Source organism: Bactrocera dorsalis, chromosome 3 (assembly GCF_023373825.1).
Source record: "Bactrocera dorsalis isolate Fly_Bdor chromosome 3, ASM2337382v1, whole genome shotgun sequence".
Lineage (NCBI taxonomy): Eukaryota > Metazoa > Arthropoda > Insecta > Diptera > Tephritidae > Bactrocera > Bactrocera dorsalis.
In genome coordinates this window covers 65775034-65799018 of record NC_064305.1, presented here as the reverse complement: position 1 = coordinate 65799018, position 23985 = coordinate 65775034, and the positions used below count along the sequence as shown (strand labels likewise).

Below are 23985 nucleotides of genomic sequence, written 5' to 3'. Positions count from 1 at the left end.
AATTCACACAATGTATCCATAAGGGCTTATTAAGTTTTAGTAATGCCTCAATGTTATATTTATATTCTATTACAATAACGATATGGTCCGCAAAATAATCGTATTATATATATACACACATACTTAATTATTTAAATTTAGTTAAGAAAAAGAAAAAAAAAATCAAAATTAAAAAAGTTTCCATAAAAGACCTTGATTTTCCTAGGTCGGTTTGTATGCGGGCTTATGCTATAGTCTTCCGATATAAAGACTCTATTCAAATATTAAAATAATACTTTGAGTAATAATCCGTGCCAAAAAAAACTTAAGGACATGACTCCATCAAATCAGCTCGTCCAACTAATCAATTATATACGAGATGTGTTCCAAAGTAAACAGGACTTTTTTGAATCTAGCGCCCCCTGGTGACGCCATCTATATGTCGAATGGCGCGTTAGAATCTGTTATCTTTATGGATTGTCCAGTGAGAGTTTCATAACATTTCATCTATTGGAAGTGAAGTTATTGCTTTTAAGTGTCAGTATGTTTGTGTTATCCGTGCGAAAATAAGCTTCGAACAGAGAGCCAACATTAAATTTTGTTTTTTTTTTTTTAATTGGTAAAACTTTTACCGAAACATTTCCATTGATGAAACAAGTTTATGGCGATGATTGCCTATCCCGTAGCAGAGTGCACGAGTGGTTTCAACATTTTCAAAGTGGTCGTGAGGACATAAATGACGATCAACATGTGGGCCAATCAAAATCCGTGATCACCGGAAATTCCATCGAAACTGTGCGTGAATTCATTAAAAATCAGCCGAAATCATCATTGAAATTGAATTTAAAATCTCCAGAACATCGATTTATTGCATTTTGACCGAACATTTGTGCTTACGAAAGGTGTGTGAACGGTTTGTTCCGCACAAATTGACTGACGACCAAAAATTGATCAGAATCCAACAATCGAAGAACATCATTATGACCGATTATTCGACTAAAACACATTTTAACCATTAACCACTCCCCGTATTCACCTGATATGATTGCGACTTCTTTCTTTTCGGAAAAATGCATTTGCCCATGAAAGAAAAGCGTTATGCAGACGTAGAAGACATTCAAAAGACTTGCATCGGCATACTGGCGGCCATACCGGCCAACGAGCTAAAACAGTCGTTCGACATGCTTTAGGAGCGTGCAAAAAGCTGTATTGAAGCAGAAGGAAACTATTTTGAATAAAATAAATTGACTTTACCGAAAACACCATTTGTTTTTTTTTAAGTCTGGTTTACTTTGGAACGCACCTTGTATGTATATATTTTATAAGTTTACCGAAGTTTCCTTCTAAAAAGCAATATTTTATCAAGACGCGAAATTTCTTTTAATCCATTTCTTGCACACTAATAAAACCTGGTTCATTCAAAATGAGATACTATATTTCACAAAATAATGACCCTACAGCTGGAAGCACATAATATAGAGCATTATCCTGGCGTTATGGATATTCGGCTTTACCATTTTTGGCTGGTTGGTCAGGTTTCATATTTGATTTTTTCATATTAGGTTGTCCTAATGGATTCACATTTTGGATGTGTTTTCAAGTTCTTCATCACAATGTAATGAACCACAGATTTTGATAAATTTAACATCTAGGCAATTATACAAATACTTTGTCGACGGTCTGAGTTTAAAACTTTGCGCACACGAATCACATTGTCGGTGTTTGTCGAAGTCGCAGGTCTCCCAGTACGGTCTTCATCAGCGACCTCTTCCCCGTCCTCCAAAAAAGCCTAGTGCCATCGAAGCACAGCACTTCTTGCTAAAGCGACATCTGGGTAAGCCTCCTTAAGCATATTAAACAGCTCTATAGCGGATTTCCGAGTTTCACACAGAATTTAATCGGGTACCTCTGCTCCAACGAACGCTACATTTTCGGCTTGCACCATTCACAGAAACACATTACGCGAAAATGTTTGTCCTGACTCCAAGTGCTGGGAGAGAACTGACCAGCCGCTCGTTCCTTAGCTAGGAACGCACTTTACCGAATCCAGTTGGTGCGTACAGTCGCGGTGAAGTACAGTGGCGACGGAAGAAAATCAGTCTTGTTACTTTCCGGACAAACCCTGTAACTATTACCTATATCTAATTTAGTCCAGGAGGGAAAGACGGAAAGGCCAGAAGCATGGAAGTGGAGATCTTAACTAACGTTGAGTTAAGCTTACCTGATCTCTAAAATAAATGACAAACAACCAAAGCTCTAATACACAAAACTCATATTACATGAATTTCAAAGCGATTTTGATCTAAGAAAAGACCAGATGAGTCCTTAGATTAAGGGGTATTCTAGTCTAGAGGCAAGAATTTCAAGTATATTTGGAACTGTTGCAAAAAATGCAGTTAATATTTTCAACATTCGCATTTTTACTGGTTATTTATAAACAATACAAAAATAATAGAAAATTTAATAAAAGGAAAAAATTTTTTCCACATGTTTGACTGTTTAGATTTTTTTAAATTAGTATAAATTGAAATTTTGGGATATGGATAGTTCTGGCCATAGACAACTCTATAAAAAAGACTGTGTAAAAACTTAAAGTACGTAGATCGGTCCAGTAGAACCTGAGAAAGCGGAGTTGTCACTTTGAAAATGACAGTTTCGAGAAAAACGCGTTTCAAGTTTCACGTATAGCTAACCCAATTTTGATGACGAGTTTGAAGTATACCTACCTAAAAATCCTATAGTTGTTCTATTCTAGAATAGTTGTACTTTGAAATAAGAAATGAAAAACATTAAAAAAGGTTTTTTTTTTTTACTGGTAGACTAGAAGACCCTCTGAAGAATGGTTATATACTTTCTTTTTTCGGACTGATCGCTATTGGTCTATCTCGTGTTAGGTTATAGGTACAAATTTCATAATTCACATTACTCAATACATCGGTAAACTTTTAGTTAGCAACTAATCTCAACTCTTTAACTTGACTTTATACCGGACTAAATCTAATACCATAAACGCATTTTATGGGTCAGACATTACTCCAGTCAACTCTAAGTTGAGAATGTTAAATTTATAGAATTTAAATACTTACTTTACTCAATTAAGAAATAACCAATAATTTACTCAATTAAGAACTAATTGAACTCCATTTACCATATCAAAAGTCATATATTACTTAAGGAAAATAATTTAGGTTTAATTTAACTACATATAATTTATTTATGCATACAATTATATTAATTATATTATATTAGCTTGTAAGGTATATTTATAAAAAAAAATCAAATTGATGATCGAAAAGTGTAAGTAAATATAATGTCAGCTGTTATTTTTTAATGAAGTAAGATTAGTTCATGTAAATAAAAAAATAAATGACTCAATTAAGAACTTAATTGCATGGAAATAAAGAGCACTGTGCCTATAATTTATGCAAGGAAAATCTCTCAGCTGTAATCAGTATAAACTGCTCTCAGAAGTAGTAAGAAGACAAGATACTAAAAAAATATCACAATAACCGAAAATTTATGCCGAGAGGCGACTGTGAGCTTGCCGTTATTTATGCAGCAAAATACTAAATAATTAAGTGCGAAATAGCAATAAGTATGTACATGCATATATGGTATGTATATATATAAAACAATTCAGTCGTAGAAGGCTGCGGTGTAGTGATTTCGAGAAATGTTACTGTTTAATTACAATAACTATTTGCCTTTGTATGTATTTTTAGTATTATATGATATGTGTTAATTTACCGTTCGATGTGGCTAATTGTGTATGAATTTGCTTAAGAAAATTGAAAATTAACTTAATTTAAAACTAAACCAATCCGCAACACACTCCTTTCCGCTCCTTTTAAATGCACTTTTTATTAACGCTTCAGTTACTCGAAAATCAATAAAATATAATATAAATTAAGACAAGTTGCAGTTTGCCGTTAATTACTTTGAACAAAAAAAAAAAAAACGTAGAAAATACAAAAGCACAACTCATGCCATATCCAATATGTGTCGTCTCTTTTCCTATCTATTGCAGCATCGTCAAGGGTTTCCCGCCCGTCTCGCCGTTCATCGGTGTTAGTCCGACGCTTTGTTACTTGCTCAAGGAGAAAAAACCATTGTGCTGTCTGCAGCTGGCACAGGTGAGACATGAAAATCAATAAACACACATATAGCGATAAATGTATATATATTGTATATATGTACGAATGTGCTTATACTTTGTAGGTGTGCGAGCACTGCAGCTATCGCAATGCCAAGGAGTATCAATGGCAAAACAAGACGATTATTCTGGCAGCGGATTATGCATCGAATGGCATTTACAACTTTATCATACCGTTACGTGCGCACTTTCGTTCGAAAACGTCATTAAATCCGATTATATTGTTGTTGGAGCGTCGACCGGATGTGGCCTTTCTCGATGCACTCTCCTACTTTCCGCTGGTGAGTGTCACTTTTCACAGCCGCTATGCATTCAGATTGTTGGCGATATTCACAGCTGAGTTGGCAATCGATTGGAAAGTTTTATTGATGTATTGAATGAAAGCAAAAAAATGAAGGAATGTACGGGTTTCATAAAAAAATTTACATTGCAGAATAAATTTGTTTAAAGTTACGCTTTTTTGCGCACACATAATAATTATTAAATCGTCTGATGTTTAAGTTGAAGTATCCAAGAGCTATGAGCAACGAGCTCGAATATTTTATAGGATAAGGACAGCAAAAGATGCCATACTTTTTCCCACTCTTTTGACATTTCTTTCTCGTAAGGTTTGCTATTTCATCACGGAATGATATACGGTCCAACAACTATTCGAAATTATTAAAATTTACTAACGAAAATCGGAGTCAGTGGCCTCAACTTTAAGAGCGCTACGTCCAATTTACGATGACGCTCATTTCTGGCTGAATGGCTTCGTCAGTAAGCTAAATATGCGTTATTGGTCAGGCAGCAATCCACACGTACTCCATGAGTCACCGTTGAATCTCAAAAAATTAGGTTTAGGTGCGCTTTATGGGCTGGCGGCGACATTGAGCCGTACTTCTTCCGTGATGATCAAGACCGGCACATAATATTTTTGGCCCAAATTGGGTGATATGGGCTTGGACAATATGTGGTTCCAACTGGACGCTGGCGCAAGGCTCATAGCGAATGTGTCAATCGATTTATTGAAAACCAAGTTTGGTGAAAGTGTTAACTCACGAAATGGCCCAGTGTCCGTGGTGGCTATGCAAAAGAAATCGAGTTTAATAAATAATGGCATCGAATGTGCTTTCACAGAAATAAAAACATTCATTAATGTCCCAAATCTTATTGAAAACCCCTTTACTTAGAATCTTTAGGGTATTCAATGTTAAAGTTGCTAGCGATAATATCTCTATACCTCCTTGTATCTATATCCTCTATACTTCCCTTTCGAATAAACTACGGAGCCTGAGTTCCTTCTTTAACATAGAACTTCCGCACATTACTTATTCAGTTGCACTAAATTTGACGGAAAGTTTACACCCTTTGTACTCGTATATAACCTACGATCTCGAAGTCTTTCAAATACATATTTGAAACCAAAATTATTATTAGGTTAGGTTAGATAAATGGGCTGATTTGACGTGAAGCCACAAATAATCCAATTTAGACAGCAAACGACCATTGTGTGATGTGATACCCAGAATCCATACTTAGTATTTCAAAGCTCATCGTATAGTTACAAAACACCAAGTTCGTTGGACAATTCAATGGGCCTTTTATGTTGCACTTTTGCAACCCCATATGTGCTGGTTGGTGAGCAACGTTTCCAGAGCTCGCGCGAAACGCATAGTTCCAACGCCCGGATGTAAATAGACAGGGAAACCCCTGCTCGTTCCCATTTCAATTTGACTTGGGTATGAGTGCTCTTTCTTGCAAGCTCATCGGCTTTAGATTTTTTGATCATTCCGCTGTGGTAATGCATTCAGGCAAGTTGAATATGAAAGTAGTTTGGTGCTACTGCTAATGCGCTCGTACACTCATTGACCAGCTTTGAGCTCACTGTCAGCGAGTTGAAGGTCCACGAATACACACCTCCTTAAAAGAAGCTACACTTCAAAGAAGTAAATTAATGGTTGTCACTTCCGATTGAAAGACACTATAGTGGTCTGCAAGTCTGAAACAAGAGCTTTTTTGAATGCGCCTGACAGAAAACTTCCTCCCTTCCTCTTGAGCTTTGTGATCTATTCGTAAAACATCTCACTGCGGCTCTTCTCCAGAACAATTGTCCACCCACATATCGCTCGAAGAAAGAAAGGAAAGGGAGACGCTAGGAGTAGGTTGCGCTATGCAGGGATACAAGTTATCAGGATTGCAGTCCAAGTAAGAGAGAATTTCGAAATACCGCTCTCTGAGACCTTTTATGTGTTCAGTTTTTGGCTACTGATAGTAACCTTCGCAGTAATGCAAATGCTGGCTATGTCCACGGGTGCTACATGTAAAAAAGTGTTAAGTGACATCGTTGGTATTGTAGTTTACCAATAAGAGTCATTCGTTCAATTCGTTTTAGCCGTTTAGCGAGTGTGGCTTTACCGAGCGTCCTCTAACAGACAAACAGTATTGGCTTAGCTACGATTTCGTAAACCAAAATCTCAGCTGTGAGAGACCCAACGGCTTCCTATTAGCTTCTTTAGTTCAGTCCTTCTTTACCAATATAATCCAATGCCTTCTTCACCCTCTCTTCAACATAAGACTTACACAATGACTTTCTATCAAAGATGAGGACTAAGTACTTCACCTATCGAGTGAAATTCAGAGTCAGTCAAATAAAGAAGAGATGCATTCGGCATTTTTTACCTCCTTATAAATAAAAACAGTTATTCATTATTGGTTTTGATGAAATTCTCACCCAGAGCAATACGCAAAGTTTTCAAGTTTTAATATTTAAAACTTGTCAGCGGTACCATAGTTTCGCTGTAATCGAAATTGCCTTTTCTTCATGCTTAAAACATAATTTCCACACATTTGTTCACATAGGTTTATTGGATGCTCGGTTCCATTGACTGCTTGGATGATTTGCTGCGCGCCGGCATCACCTTAGCCGAGAGTGTAGTGGTGGTGAACAAGGAACTGTCCAACTCGGCGGAGGAGGATTCGCTAGCCGATTGCAACACCATCGTCGCCGTGCAGACAATGTTCAAGTGAGTATAAAATTCCCTAAAATACACACATATACATATAATAAAAGGATCTTCTCTCCTTCCGTTCGCTAGATTCTTTCCGAGCATCAAAAGCATAACCGAACTCTCGCAGAGCTCCAACATGCGTTTCATGCAGTTCCGTGCGCACGACAAATATGCGCTGCACCTGAGTAAAATGGAGAAGGTACGAGTATGAAATGTAAATATTTTTAGGGTTGACAAAAAGCTTTTGACATCAGCAAATGATAAGTGATAGAATTATCATCTATACATATGTTTACATACTTTTTCTTTTGAAATTCTTCCAGCGCGAAAAAGAGCGCGGCTCCCATATTTCCTACATGTTTCGTCTGCCCTTCGCTGCCGGCGCCGTTTTCAGTGCTTCCATGCTGGACACGCTGCTTTATCAGGCGTTCGTCAAGGACTATGTAATCACATTTGTGCGTCTGCTGTTGGGCATCGATCAGGCGCCGGGCAGTGGCTTTCTGACATCGGTAAGTAGACAATGTGGAGATAAATGAAAGCTAATTGGCGGGGTAAAAAAAATTCATTCCCAATAATCAAAACTGCTGTGTTAACATATAAGTTCATCGGAGAGAAAATCAGCTCTTGCATATATGAATTGCATCAGCGAAGGTTTAGGAGCAGTTTGGTGAGGAAGTATTTTTTCAAGAACTCTGTATCAGTGACAGTCATGCTGCATTCAGACCACTGCCATTGTGACTTTTAAACAGATATGCTTATCAGCGAAGTAGCCGTAGATCTATTTCCTGCAGTTGCAGCTTCTTTCAAAGAGATTAATATTCACTCCGATGTTTACTCAAAGAGTACATTCTTCTACTTAACTGGCGTAGATACCGCTTAGGCAATAAAAGCTGATTTAACAACAACGCTCCAGTCGTTCTTCCGGTCGCTGTTTGACATTAATTCGACATACCAAGCGCTGGCAGGTCCTTCCCTACCTGATCTCTAAAACGAGCTGGAGATCTTTTTCTTTCTCTGGTTTAATCGGCGGGTACTGAATCGAATACCTTCAAAGTTGGAAAGTTCTCTTCTATTCGGACAACATGACCTAGCCAGCGCAGGCGTTGTATATTGATTAGCTGAACTATGTCAATGTCGCCGTATACATATCTCGTATAGCTCACCGTACGTATCATAAATCTTCCGCCAAACCTCATCAGATGTTGTGATTTTCCATGGCTCCGCGCCATTTAGCAGGACGGGAATTATTAGAGACATACACAGTTTGGTCCTTGTTCATCGAGGGAGGACTTTACTTTTCAAATGCCTACTCAATTCAAAGTTGGCAAGAGTGATTCTGCGTTTGATTTCTAGACAGATATTATCATTGGTGTTAACTTGTTCCAAGATAGGTGAAATTATCTACGTCTTCAAAGATAAACAGTAAATGTGATGACTGTTTGTTAGATGGCAGTAGAGGCCTTATCCTCGTTCACAACCAGACCCATACGCTTTGATTTTCTCCAGTAACAGAGTGAATTAGTCACATGATAAGGAGCCCCTTGTCTGAAACCTCGTTTGGTATCGAACGGCTCGAAGTGGTCCTTCTCGATCCTGACAGAGTTTTTAGTGTTCAAAATGGAACACTCCCATCAAAATAACGGCTCAAAGTTTCGCTGCTTTCTTGAGGTTTAATACTTGAGATCTGAGTTTCGGTAAGCAGGGTTTACCAATAGCACTTACGTGATTCCAGATCTTTCCGGCTAAGTTCGCAAGAGATATTTTTAACTTGTTGGTCTCAGCAAACTTCATCTTATCTTAATTTTGTTGAGAGAAACTTCCTCTTTTGAAGGACTAAGGTCGAAATATCTTGGGATTCATACCTTGCGTTATCCAAGCAAGTAGTAATCGAACATAGTCACGTTATCATAAGCTCAAAGCACTTAGTCGATATTTGATATTTTAAGGATGTATGAAGATCCATTTTTAGGAGATTTCTGGTATTAAAAAGTGCACACTTTAGAAATGTCTGAGTGAAAGCCCTGATGGATTTACTATAAAAGAAATTTCTTTTTTTTTTGCCACAGATGCGGATCACAAAAGACGACATGTGGATACGCACCTATGGTCGTTTGTATCAGAAGCTCTGCTCGACGACTTGCGAAATACCGATCGGCATTTATCGTACTCAGGACACATCGAATACGGAAGCGTCACATGTGAGTAATTCACCTGTAGAGAAGTGGGGACCGTTTTCCGCTTTCGGAAAGCACTGTGTGCGCTTGCGACCATCGGTGAGTCCATAACGAAGCAACAACAAATAATAATCTAATGCAAAAAATGTCAAAATTTTAAAAATTCAAAGTGACTTTAATTAACAAATACTACTTATTACTACTTGCTTAATTACAACATAATAACTTGAATGAGTAATGATGAGCACCCTTTAAATACTACTAACATACATACATACATACATTCTTACATACAACCAATAGCATTAAAAGACTATTCATATAGTGATAATTTTTGTTTCGAATACTGTAGATCTGTATTGATACACTTTTTGAATACCGCCATAGCCTCTCACCAAAACATAACCTTAAAATAGTACGAAAGAAGATATTTTACTCTACACAACTTAAGATTAGTAAAGATACCTTTTTAGAATAGGTCTTTGCGATAGATGAGTGAACTGTTGGTGCTATATCGAATGTTGCCTATAAAAGGTGTACAGCAATATTTTGTCTCATTTGCCGTACTCATTTCTCAATGACTAAGTTTCTTATGTTTAGCCGCTGCATTGTGAAGTATTCATAGTTACTGAGAGTATCACCGTTTTGGTTCTTGAGTAGATAATTAAAATAGTTTCTACGTTAAATGTTGCGAAAGCTCTCGGTAAAATGTCCAAAAGCTGGAGCCTTTTGATTCTTGGAAACACTTCCTTAAGAAATAGTCGCGAAGGTTTCTAATAACATTTAGATTATATAGAAAAAAATATTATAATGAAAAAAGCTTTTTTTGGGATGAAACTATAAAACTATATTGATAAGTCATATTTAATCCAAAATGTTCCAGGATCTGCCGCTTAATTGATTCCAAACTGATACTAAAGTAGCAATACGCTTTCTGACAGGGAATTATCTTAACAGTAAATACGTTGAATCCGTTTTTGCGGCATTTTTAACTGACAGCTCTTCCACGGAACTATCTAATTAAGTACATATTACTTCATGGAAGTGTTAAAACATTTAAGTCCCCGGTCACGGTCTGATGGACGCCTAATCAAATCTCAGTTTTGTCATGATTGAGGCTGCCACTTCGCTGACAGTTTGCCATGCCTCAGTGGACTAACACATGAATGTCGTCAAATTTTCCACCGAGTGTAGTTTTGAGTTTTCCTTGTACTTATAAAAGAATAAATGCTCAGAGTTTTCAAAGCACACTGAACACGTTAGGCAATTCGGACTAATGTCGTGCTGGAACCTGAACACTCCACTTAGTATTTGATTTAGGTGGAAATCCAGCTCCCCCTGTGGTCTGTCGACCTACGAATGGATGTCTAGTATCAGTCTGTGGATCCACCGTCCTTTGAGATCGTTAATCGCTGCCACCATATTGTTATGTTTTTGACTCTCTCTTCTCTTTTGTCTCCTACATACGGCTCTGATAATTTTTATACTCGCTTGCATCATACTGGCTACTTGACATTGTTTGAGGATTTTTTCGCTTTGACTGCAGTGTATTCTAAAGTAAAGCGTGTTTTCTTGGACATGTGGTTTTCTTAAACATAAGGGTTTTTGCTTGAGCAAATGACCGCCGCAGCTGCCTCGAATAAATTCCTACTAATAGGCACAATTTTTGGCCACTTTTTACGGCTAGTGGCCGTATGTCAGTAATAATCACCGAATCTATTTCAAGTTAGAAATATTTTCTTGCCCTAAAATGAAGTGTTTTAAGAGTATATTAGTTATTAGTTAGCTGCGTAATGCCTCGAATCCAAAAGAAACAAATACTAGCAATAGGAAACAAAAACCTGCACACTGACAAAAATTATTTCTTAATTGCATTTTGCCTTAGTTTTACTAAATATATTTTTTACATTTTTTAAAAATATTTTAAAATAGTTTAAATAGTTTCTTTTCCATACTATTTGATTGATTCGAATAATTTTTTTTAACTCTACCAAAACTCCAAAAAGCATTTAATGTAACACGAAGCAAAGCCAGCAAAAATGCCAACTAAAATACTTTTTGCTTGTATTTTCTCGTAGTTTATATACATACATATTCATATGGCTGTAACATATTTTCGAAAAAAAAATAATAAACAAAATAACTCCACTGTGCTGCGCTAACTCAATGATCCTTGTGACTTTAGCCAAACTTACAAACTTTTCCTGACTTTACTAAATCGCCACTTTTAACTACTTTCCATTACATATTTTTGAATACTTTCAATTACTTGGAAATATTTATAAAATTTTTGTATGATACTTTGAAATTTTTATATTTAGCGGTATGGTTTGATAAATATATTTACATATATATATATATATACCATATATGAATAACAATTAGCTGACTTTTATCGAAAATATATATTAACATATGTATATACAAGACTGCATTTTTCTATAAGAAATGTATACATATATTTAAAAAGAAATTCCTCAAATGCTTTTTTGAAAAAATCTAGCAACCGAAACTGTTGCAATGTAACTGATATTACGTTTTTTAATTTCTAAAAATGAGTTAATAATATAAATTACATTATTTAGTTTCAAAGTTGTTGCTATTTCCTTTCTACTACGAAAATTTATTTCGAAAATTTAGTGATTAAAAATTTTTGTTTCGAAAATCTCTAAAGTTTTTTAAATTTGTTTTCAATTTTATTTTTTCTTAACAATTTCATCCATAACTGTTTAAATTTTTTTGAAACTCGATATTTTATTCGATATTTTATTAATTAAAAATTTTGAATAAAATGTTATAAAAAATTTACACCAAAATTTTCTTAACAATTTTGCTTACAATTGGATATTCTTTTTCCAAATTTTTCCCGAAAATACCCAGAACTGTGTACATTTTTTTCGTAAGTTGAATTTTTTCGAAATATTTAATCAAATATTTAATTTTTGTTTCAAAATTCTGTAATATATTTTTAATTTTCTTCAAGATTTTAATTTTTTTTCTTTAGTTTTGGCATCAAGCGATTGAATATTTTCGAAATTCGAATTTTTCCAAAATTTTACTAATTAAATTGTTTCAAACCGAAGTAATTTTTTTTATTTTTCTCCTTAATTTTAATTTAATATTTAATTTAATTTGAATTTTTTTTCGAAAATTTTATAAATTGTAAATTTGTATATCAAAATTCTGTAATATATTTTTAATTTTGTCCAAAATGTCCACTTTTTTCATTTTCTACAAGTGATTGAATTTGTTGTCGAACTTCGAAATTGGAATTTTTTTCGAAAATTTTATTCATTGTAAATTTTTGTTTCAAAATTCTGTAATATATTTTTAATTTCCTCCAAGATTTCCACTTTTTTATTTTCTTGAACAACTTCTTCGAAATTCGAAATTTTTGAGTACTCTTAAGAATTAAAAATTCGTATTTTCAAATGCAGTAGCCCTTTTTTAATATCTCCCTAAATTTTAATTTTTTTTTAAATTTACTCTTACAACTTTTTTTTCGAAGTTCGAATCTTTTTCGAAGTAGTGCCAGGCAGAAACTTTTATTTCAAAATTCTGTAATACATATATTTTAAATTTTGTGCAGTTTTTTGTTTTTAATTTTACCCACAAGTGATTAAGTTTATATCGAAATTCGAATTTTTTTCGAAATTTTACTAACTAAAAATGTTTGCTACAAAGCGCTGTAATATATTTTTAATTTTTCCTTAAATTTTCATTTTCCTTTAACAATTTTCCGCAAAAGAAGTTGAATATCATCTACGAAGTTCGAAATCTTATTAACTATTAATTTAAATTTAAATTTATTCTTTAAACTGGTTCAATTTTGTTCGACGTTCGAATTTTTTCGGAGTATTAATAACTAAAAAATTTTATTTCAAAATTTTTTAATTTGATTTTCTTCTAAATTTTATCTAAATTTAAAATTTTTTCTAACAATTTAGTCTACATCTGCTTTTTCGAAATTGCAACTTTTTTTCAAAATTTTATTATTTGAAAATTTTTATTTCAAAACTTTAAAATTAAATTTTTGTTTTTAATATTTGTAAGGTTTGTATTTTTTTTGGAATATTAACTTAAACTGATGAATTTTTTTTCCAAAATTCGAAATTTTATTGAATAAACGTCATTTGTAATTCGAAATGCTTTAACATACCTTTAATTTTTTTCTAAATTTGTATTTATTTTTTAACAAATGTGGCGAATACTAGTTGAATTTTTTTCGAAGTTTGAAATTTTTTCGAAATATTATTATTCGAAGTTCTATTCCGAAATTCTGCAATATATTCTTAATATTCTTTTAAATCTGCAGTTTCTTATTCAATAATTTTTTCTACACCAGGTTAAATTTATTTTCGAATTTCGAATTTTTTTGTTTAGTATTATTGATTTATAATTTTTATTTTAAAATTTTTTAATTTTAATTTCTGTGCTTGAAATTTGTTTTTACAATTTCTGCCACAACTGATTGATTTTTTTCGAAGTTCGAAATTTATTAATAATTAAAGTTTTTTTTACAAATTCTATAACAAATTCTTAATTTTTTCTAATTCCTGTTTAGCAATTTTGAGTAAAACGGTTTAAACTCTTTTTTCGAAACTCGAAACTTTTCTTCGAAATTCTAAATTCTGAATTTTTTTTAATTTGTAATTCCTGTTTAACAATCTTGAATACATTGGCTAAAACTTTTTTCGAAATTCGAAACTTTTTTTCGAAATTCGAATTTTTTTATTTCGAAAATTTATATATTCATAATTTAAGTTTTTTATTTTGAAAACTGTTTTTGCAATTTTTTCCACAACTGGTTGAATTTTTTTTCGAAATTCGAATTATTTTCCACAATTTTTTTAATTAGAATCCTTGATTTTGAAAGTCTGTAATATATTTTTAAATTTGCTCTGAATTTTCAATTCTTTAATCCACAACTGGTAAATTTTTTTCGGTATTCGAATTTTATTTTTAAATTTTTTTTTATTCAAAATCATTTATTTCAAAATTCTGCAATATATTTTTATAAATTTTAAATTTATTTTAACAATTGTTTCCATAACTGTTCGAAATTATCTTTCAAAAATTATATTTGATTTGCAAAATTTTGCGCAGCATTCTAAAAGCACGCTTCTGGCGTTTCTTACACACACATAAACTATTCTACTTACTATTTTGGTACATAAATACATATGTACATATGTACGAATTACTTTACATGCATATGTAATATATGAACATATTTATATTGCATCTCGCCTTAAACTTGCCGAATACCATTCGCAACACATAAAACAACACAAGCAAGGAATAACGGTGATAGGAAAACAAATGTTTATGATTTGTGTTTCTTTTTCTTTAAATAAAAAATATGAATTAGTGGCTTACATATTCTTAACAAAAGTCATAATAAAATATTTAATGTAAAAATTAAACAAAACATTCAAAAAAATTTAACAAAAAAAAAAAATTTTAAATAAAAAAAAAATAAAAAAAAAAGTTAATTAACACATCAACTTATAAAGCGAGCGAGGTTTTGAAAATAATTAAAACAAAAAAAGACGATATTGTAAAATAAAACAAATTCTTTAAGTAAAAATGTACATTGGACTTGACCCGAAACTTGCGCACACGCACGCAGTGAGTCTCTCTTTCTCTCTCTTTCTTTGTTTTACCAAATGCCATTGTGTATTTTGTAAATAATTTAAAGTTATATTTACAACAAATAAAACAACAATATTTACGCTTCTGTTAATTAGTTGTGTTCAATATGGAGTTAACGAATTGTTGGAGAGAAAATTAAAAACAAAATAATAAAATAGAAAAACTTTGCATGCACCAAATATTTAGTACCGTTTTAATTGCATGGCCAACCGCAGCATGTTTCACTTGCTTATATGATTTTTATAAATTTCTTATTTGAAAATTAATTATTTAAAATATTTTTAAGTTTTTTAAATTTTTTTAAATTTTTTTTAATTGTTTAATAATTTTTTCTATAATTTCTTAAGCATTTTTTTTAATTAATTTTATATTTTGTTCGAATTTCAAGTAAAAATTCTAATATTTTTAAAATTTTTCTATAAAAGTACCATCGTGTTTATAATTTTTTTATTTATAAATACTTTCAAGTTATTTTTTAATAATTTGTTTTCTCTTACACCAACCACATTTTCTAAAAACTAAATCATTTTTAACATATGTATATTCAAAAAATAACTTATAAGTATTTTTTAAATTTTTATTTTTAATATTTATTTTATAAATTGGCGTAGTTAGAATTGCTTTTTAGATCAAACTCAAAAACAAAGAATGTCCTTACTGTAATACAATGTAGATATTATTTAAATTAGACGTTGCCTGGTAGAAGAAAGTTACTTAGTTGAACAAACATACATACATAGTGATTCATCAGACGATTCAACAAACATTCCACACCGCCTACATTTAATATAGTAAATATAATTCAAATCAATCATTACTAAAGGTTTATTGTTCCATGAAACAAACTCGAAACAAAGAGTACAATATTAAAATTTTCTGTGTATATCATTGTATCACATTTCATATACCACTTTGTGTCGATCGTTCACATACAGTACGTCACATCATATGATTCCCTTCCAACCGTTTCCACTTGATTGTACTGTATTACAATCTCCTACCTTAAGTTATTTCACTTTTCCTCCCAATATAATCATCTTTCTTCCTCTTCGGCGTTCTTGTAAAATCAGTTTACAAACTCTGTTCTTCCATTTTACTCTTTCCCTTTATTTTCCTCTTTTTTTATTTGTTCAATTTGGCAATATTATTGTATATATGTGGCGTTATATATCAGGTCTCTCCGCTGTCGCACGATTTTAGACCCATTCCCTTTCTGTCCTTATTGTATCACTCCTCATTACTGTGTCATTCCTTTTTCATATTTACTAGCCTCGCCATTCCATTCTATCCGTTTCCTTCCACTGAATTTTTAATTCGAACCGCTGTTTCCTAATTTTTTCCCCCAACATTTCAATGTTCAATGGCAATTTCGTTTAACCACCAATATTTTACTCTGCTCGGTTTTCAATTCCATGTTCGCATCCCTCAAATGTCATTCATGTTACTTACTGTCCATCATATATACATATATATCTATATTTATCATACTCCGAACAGGGCATAGTAAAATCGCAACATCCAAAGGAAACGTCGGAGATTCTATAAAGTATATAACGGGTGATCCATTCCGAGATTTCCTACTTAAAAATTAAAAATTCGAAAGAACATTCTTTGGCATTTATTTTGGAAGGTTATCTCTTTCAAATGTTGGTCGCAGAAACGTCTCAGATGGTCTATCTGTTGAGCCCTTTTTTCGATCACTCATTCGAACAATTCGACTTGCAATTGGCGAATGATACGTGTGATATTTTGCTCCAAGGCCTGATTTGCAGCGGGATTGTCCACATTGACCTTAGACTTTACAAAACCCAAGAGGAAAAAACCTAACGACGTAACATCACACGATCTTGGTGGTCAATCGACCGGCTTAAAACGTGAAATTATCTGCCCACCGAAGTGTTCCCTCAACAAATTCGTTAATTTATGCGATGGGGAGAAAGTGACGCCGTCTTGTTGAAACCAAATGCCGCCGAGAACGCTATAGTTGACTATCATGGCGCTATAACTACCGCCATTGACGATTTCGTTCTCATCAGCATCATTTTTGAAAAAATATGGACCGATGAGTCCACCGACTCAAAACCCACATTAAGTCGTTATGTTTTCTGAACTAAATGACTGCTATTGAATCTTTTCAGATTATTTTTCGTCCCAAATGCAGCTATTTTGCTTGTTCACATACCGATTGAGCCAAAAATGGGACTCATCGCTGAACAAATTTTTGGCTCGAAAACGTCGGATCTTCTTGGTACTTTTCCAGAGCCCATAGAGCAAAGCGATATCGCTTAGGAGGAAAGAGCGGCTTCTGTTTAGTGCACAAGCTCTATTTTATACGCTTTCAGTTTAAGATCTGGACGTAAAATTCGCCAAGTCGTTCCATATGTCAGTCCAAGTTACTGCGAACGGCGCCAAATGAACTCTCCACGGTCTTCATGTACGTTATCAGCTTCGACTATTTACGAAAGTATATCTACTGGGATCACCCGTTAATACCTAAGCCTTCGAAATATTAATCTGAAAATTTGGATATGTCCTTAAAATTCCAAGACACTGCTCTTTTGGCGGAACAGATAATATAGGTCAACTATAGCATAGCTGTCATAAAAACTAACAGATCAAACTAAAATATTTGTATGGAAAACGTTTTTATTTGAAAAGAGATCTTTGCGAATTACGGCAAAATATCCGAAGAAATTATTCAGTTCGGTTTACTATTGCGTATAGTTGCTATGCAGTCTTTATAGTTGTAATAAGAGAAAATTGCTATAATTTCCTTCTATACTGTTCCAAGGGACTCTTATTCTTTTGATATATAGCTCATCAATTCCATATTTCGATAATTTCTTTAGAATTTCATTTTATATAACTTTAGTCCTTTTTTTCTTTTTAATGTGTTTCCAAAAAAATGCTCAAAATGTTTACCTTTTTCAAGCAACCTGACTACTTTGTGATATTACTCACTCTCGAAATATATTCACATGAATTTATAAAACTACTGTAAACATAATAATTCCTAAGGTCTAACTTTTTCAAACGACCAAATCAAAAACATTTTAATATCATATACTCTTCACTGGCCATTTCAAAGGTAGCATGATTTGTCAACGAATAAATGGCTGCCATAATTCGCCACTAAACATATTAGATCTCGAATGAAATTCTCAAGATAATCGAATATAATGAATAGCACTTATCAAAGCGTAATGGCATCCAGAGTGAGATTCAATCCCATCGTTATATCGATGATCTTCATAAAAAAAATTACCTTTAATCAAAACTAAAATATATGTATTTAATATTTCTGTTATACATACATATATGTATGTATATGTGAGAATTTTTCTGAGATATGTTCTTTGAAGATAGGACAAAACGTTCTGTTTTAAAAGAAAAAATTTGGTTAAAACGGGAAGCCTGTTTTCCAAATTCCCGGCGTCATATAACCGAAACAAAACTTTTTGTATATCTTAATGTCTTTTTAATAATTTTTCTAAGTAATAATTTAGTACAAAAATATTCTTATTAATTCTGACAATGTTTCCCACAAATTCCCAAACTCCAAGAAAAGTTCCTCTTAAAAATCCTGCATGTCTACTTTGTTTTGTACCTATGTGTGTGTGTGCATATGTATATAGTATGCATATTTACAACAAAAACGATACTCGATTTACTTTTTTTTTAATTTTAATAATAAAAGCACAAATTTTTTATTAACAACACGAACTATTTTACGAAAGAATGGAATTGAAACTCAATTAAAAATTCATTTTGTATCTAACATTTGCATTACTGCTCCAAAAAAAAACCACATTTCCACAATAAAATAAAACACACGCTCATGTGTAACTACTACTACAAATCGCCCAAAACCGACAAAACGACCAATCGCCCACGTGAACGGTACCGGTACAGTACGACGAAGAAGCGGGTACACCCGATTCGACGAAGGACAGCAGCGAAGTCCTTCGTGGCGTTACCTACCGACCGCCATCGGCCTCTGGTCATCATCATCAAAGCCATCCATCACAACACAAGTCGACCACCTGTCTGGGTGGCTGTTCGGAACGGAAGGGTTCATCAGTAAGTACAAAACGTATAATTTAAAACACGATTAGCAAAAAAAAAACCCGATCACAGAATTGTGTAAATTGCACATTATGCCAAGCGCCCTGAACGCCTAGATGTATGCCTGCAGGTACTTACTCGTTTTTGTGTGTGTTTAAGTGTTAGAGTGTAAGTAATATAATATTCACTTATTTTACTTTTTATTTTGTAGTATAAACTGGTTCAGAAGATGAAGAAAGAACCAAATATCTTCATCAATTGAAATGTTGAAACGATTCTCACCCTTATATTTATACAATACTGAGTATAAGTCACGTCATGGTCAAAAACTTCATAGTTTACCTTCACGAAGTTATTTCTATTTACCAACATTTTGATTTAATTTTATTCTCGGAAAAGCATCAAATTGCTAGCCTCAATATGGCGGCTTCGTAAGTTTAGCTTTAAACTAAGATCGATAGTACATTCTCCAAAACAAAACAAAGTCTCAAGGATCCGATTCCACCCATCTAAGTGAATTCCATCTGGTATCGCAACGGATCAAACTTTCCTCCTGGAATGTCCCGTTTTTGCTAGATCAAGGCAAAAACACATCGAATCTTACACCTAAGCAGAGAAGGGAAAGATTCTGACCTTTTTTGTCGATAGCTCACATCCAACTAAAGGAGTTTATTCCTTTGTCTACACAAACCACGGTACATGGTAGTATAAGTGTAACCCCACCATGCCGAAGGATCAGCCCTTTTACCTGACCTATGAGCTATTATTTTACTACTAGATAGCAGGGCTTCACGAAAGCTTGGCTTGGCCAGCGCTATACCACAATCGGTATATGCACTGTCGCGAAAGCCTTTTGGTCCGAGATCGATCGCAAGAGATTTAATTATCTCATTGCCCTCAGTAAGGCTAGTCTCTCCCTACTTTCGAGGCTTTTAACAAGCCATTGCCCACTCAACAACGGTGGGAATCTTACCAGTAGCCATCTACAAAAGAAGTATGGGAGAAGATGCTGTGGACACAACTCAACACTTCCTTCTAGACTGTTTCGCGTTTGGGAGGTCAAGAATTAAACACTTGGGAGCGTATTCCTTCACACATCCTACCGAGCTGGCATGAATAGAAATTAAACGCCTGTGCAAATATTTGCATTGACTACTAAGCGGTTTACTAATTTATAAGTTCGAAAACAAGACTTTTTCCTTTCTACGGCCTCACAAAGGACTATATATAGTAGTCCACGTGGCATCTTTTATCAGCCATCTAACCTAACAATAAGTTTGACGAGCTTCTTAGTAGTAGCAGAGAAGTCAATAGAGCTCTCAAAGATCGTAAAGAACTTCTTCGGATGCGAACGAAAAGCTCTTCAATCAGATGTCATCCCCTTGAGAAAAGCTAGGGTAGTAGTTCAACATTCACAATCATTTTTGCTTTGGCGATATTTTTGACAAAAATGTCCACTCCACTAACTGAAATGAGATATAATATTCTTTTAAAAGTCTAACTGAGATTTACAAAATCGAAAATCGATACTACTGCACATCCGTAGAGAAGAATGAGTCCCGCCGATATCAATCTTTCTAAATGTCTGCTGTCATATACAGCTATATGTGTTCCATCCTGAGTTAAGAACGGACCTTGACTTAATGCCATGAATGACTCGCGTAAAGCAAAACTTTTGTGATCTCAAGGTCTTTCGCGACTGTTTTATGTGTCTTCAGTAAAGGGTATTTTTTCTTTCATATGGTTGTCGTGAAGCAATAAAACTTATTAACCTTAATTTAAGGTTATGGCTAAGAATTTAGATTTATTATAAACACTAGTTTTACCGTTACCGATTGAGCCAGAAGTGGGCCTCACAGTTGAACAAAATATGGCTCGAAAACATCGGATCTTCTTGGAACTTTTCAAGAGCCCATAGAGCGAATCGATGACTCTTAGGAAGGTCGAGAGAATTCAATTCTTGCAAAAGCTATATTTTGAACGCTTTTAGTTTAAGATCTCAACATAAAATGTGCCAGTCGTTCCATATGTCAGTCCGAGTTGCTGCGAACGGCAGAGAATCGACTATCCAAGGTCTTCGCGTACGCTTTCAGCTACTGCTGCTATATTTTCTTCATTGCATGCTGCACGTGATCTATTCGGTTGAATTTCATCCAATGTTGTATGCTGGGTCTCAAGACGTACGATAGTGTTGTGAATAGTATGCTTAGTAGACCGATTATATTGACCATAAGTTGATCAACATGCGCGAAAGAATATGTTTACAGAACGTGAATTTTCCTAAAAAAGTTGAACGATTTGCAAACGTTATTCAGGCGTAAGCCTTTCCATAATGAAATGCCAAACAATACTGAACAAAAATAACACGACAACTTGCCACGACTCACACGTGATCTGTTAAAAAAAGGCTATTGGAAAAAGCTGTCAAAAAGCTGGAAAATTGTTAGAAATAAAATACATACCACTAAGCTCTCTTACTTTTACATTAAGTGTAAAAAAATATTATTTTATATAAAAAGGTAGGTATTGATTATTTTTTGAACATTATAATAAGCCTGTAAAATAGTATAACACAGTCTAAAAATTATATATAAGACATATTCTGTATGAGTTCCAACGCTTTGAATTGCAACTAGACTAGACACATGGTTATACCTAAATAGGCTAAAGCACTATGTATATAAACAATACTATCCAAAGATATGCATAATATATATAAAATAGAATTATTGCTCGATTTATGCAACTAAAGTTTAAAAGTTACTTAGAAAATGCTCGAAATACAAATCTCTGCAATGCCACATACTGTCAAACCGAAATGCTAGATTTATTCGTGCGAGCGCTATTCCGTAGAAAATTCTCCGCATTTTTACTAAATACTCCACAGCAACTCACAATGCGATGCTTTAGATACTCACTTTATAAACAACAACAATGAACTGCATATGTATTTACTAAGCTCTGTAGTGCTTCTTGTCTCGTATTTGCATCCGAATGTCTATATATATAACGTCCGTAGCTGGAGCACTAATACTCGTACAAACGTAGTGTTGCCATCTGATAAAACCGAACTAAGTCGACTAATCGTAAAGCAGTCTTCTATGTTTTTTCAGTACTCGATCAATTTGGCCGATGAGGCGCGCAACAATCATGCGCAACAAATCGAACGCGCTGAGATCGCGAATCTGGTGCGCAGTCGCATGGAGTCGTTGAATCTGCCGACAATCGACTATGACGACGTGAGCGAGAAGCGTAATCATCTGTCGTATGTGATAATCAATCCGAGCTGTGATCTCAAGTTGGAAGAGGGAGATGTAATGTAAGTTGCACCAAACCAAGATATCTTTTTGTCAAACATGTAGTATAATTGTCTTAAAAAAATTTAAAAATTTTCTTTTTTACAGCTACTTGGTGCGTCCGTCGCCGTTTTCAGCGCAAAAAACCTTCGAACGTCACAATTCTCGTCGCAAATCAAACATATCCTTCTGTTCGAACATCAATTTGGGTGCCGCATGCGGTCCAACCGTTAGTGCCGCGGCCGGTGCGGGTTCGCGTCGTGGCTCCGGCATAGCTGGACTGAATCCGATGCAAATGCAAAGCGTACAGACGTTGGCCGGGTATGGTTCGCCACGCTGCTCGCCGCCCATACAACAAATTAAATCCAATTCTCTTTCTCTACCCGACAGTCCGACGGTTGTTGGCACACAGCGCGGCCGGAGCAATTCATTGCGGGTTGGCTACTATTTATCCATTTATCCATTGGCGTTAAACACACTATTTTGCTTTTCGTTTTCTACTTCCGTTATGTTCTCTCTCTCTCTGTCGTTGATCTTACGTATCTCTCGTGTCACGTATCACGTAAATTGTGTTGTGTTTTCATTATGTTCGTTTAACACTTAACCTTTCGTACTTTTCACTTTTAACTGTTCACCGTTCTCTCCCCTCACCATGTACAGCAAGAACAATTTCATGTTTTCACAGTTTTTTTGTTATTTATTAATATTTAATATTAGATAATCGTTTTATAGTGGAGGGGCTTGACATTTGTTCTGAATTGTGTTGTTTCATGACGAAAAAAGCATAATCAGATTTATAGCTGTGTTCAATCAATTATTCTTCGGAAGCTGTAGAATAATAGGAACGTAGGAATAGTTTTTCCATTCTCGGTAAACCGATAATCAGACTTATCTATCTTTAATAGTGTTCAACCCATCGTTTTAATTTTGAATAATTCAAGTATTGTATTGAAAGACGTAACCCCTTATCCCAAAAAAAGAGCAGGTATATTGCTGCCAACGTGGAAGAGGTGGTATCAACTGCCGATATTCTTCTGTTTAGTGATTCCTTAGTAATTTGGGTACAAAATGAAACCTCTCTGAGTTTTCTAGATACGATCTGATGAACCAGTTCTGTAGTTTGTAAACTCTCACAGTCTTTCTTCTTCAGCAACTTTATTCAGTCTTACTTAAAATGGAGTAACGATTCATGAAGCCCACTCTTGAAAACCCTTAAACTATATATAGTATAACCGCCAGACGTTTTTATTGAAAGATTCTCCAGGTGTGTGAAAATCGATGGAACATTCATCGAACCTTTCTGACTCTCTATACAAATGATATCAAAAAGCATCTATACCAGATGAGATAGACTGAATTTGCCATTTTTTTCACCAAGTTTCAATACTATGACGATCATAACACTGGCGGCAAGGTCGACTATTCTTTTTGCTATTACACCAAACCATTTTTGTTTTCTAGAGATTGGAGTGGGACAAATACCGAGAGTTGAAGAAGTAAGCGTGACATATTTGCAGACAAAATAAGAAAAAGCCCGACGATTGGAACCTAAGTGTGCTCTATCCAATCCACAAAAAGGGGAACCCACAATCCATGCCAATTACTGTGGGAAACACCTTCTTATTATCGAATATAAGGTCTTATCGAGCGTAGTGACTGAAAACCACGGTCAA

At 34.2% G+C, this 23985-nt stretch overlaps 1 protein-coding gene across 16 annotated transcripts in view; it reads left to right on the top strand.

Annotated features, from left to right (window-relative positions):
* The window catches only part of LOC105233852 (potassium channel subfamily T member 2), a 263246-nt gene that overhangs the window by 235721 nt on the left and 3540 nt on the right, over window positions 1-23985 (top strand). For 3 of the 16 annotated variants that reach the window (XM_049451960.1, XM_049451962.1, XM_049451975.1), the window contains 9 exons: window positions 4007-4112; window positions 4198-4413; window positions 6974-7137; window positions 7210-7321; window positions 7446-7631; window positions 9189-9395; window positions 18864-19031; window positions 22112-22335; window positions 22421-22748. In XM_049451960.1, coding sequence (XP_049307917.1) covers window positions 4007-4112; window positions 4198-4413; window positions 6974-7137; window positions 7210-7321; window positions 7446-7631; window positions 9189-9395; window positions 18864-19031; window positions 22112-22335; window positions 22421-22748 — 1711 coding nt within the window. The remainder of the gene's footprint in view (window positions 1-4006; window positions 4113-4197; window positions 4414-6973; window positions 7138-7209; window positions 7322-7445; window positions 7632-9188; window positions 9396-18863; window positions 19032-22111; window positions 22336-22420; window positions 22749-23985) is intronic. The other 13 variants (XM_049451971.1, XM_049451976.1, XM_049451972.1 and 10 more) reach the window with 10 other exon arrangements.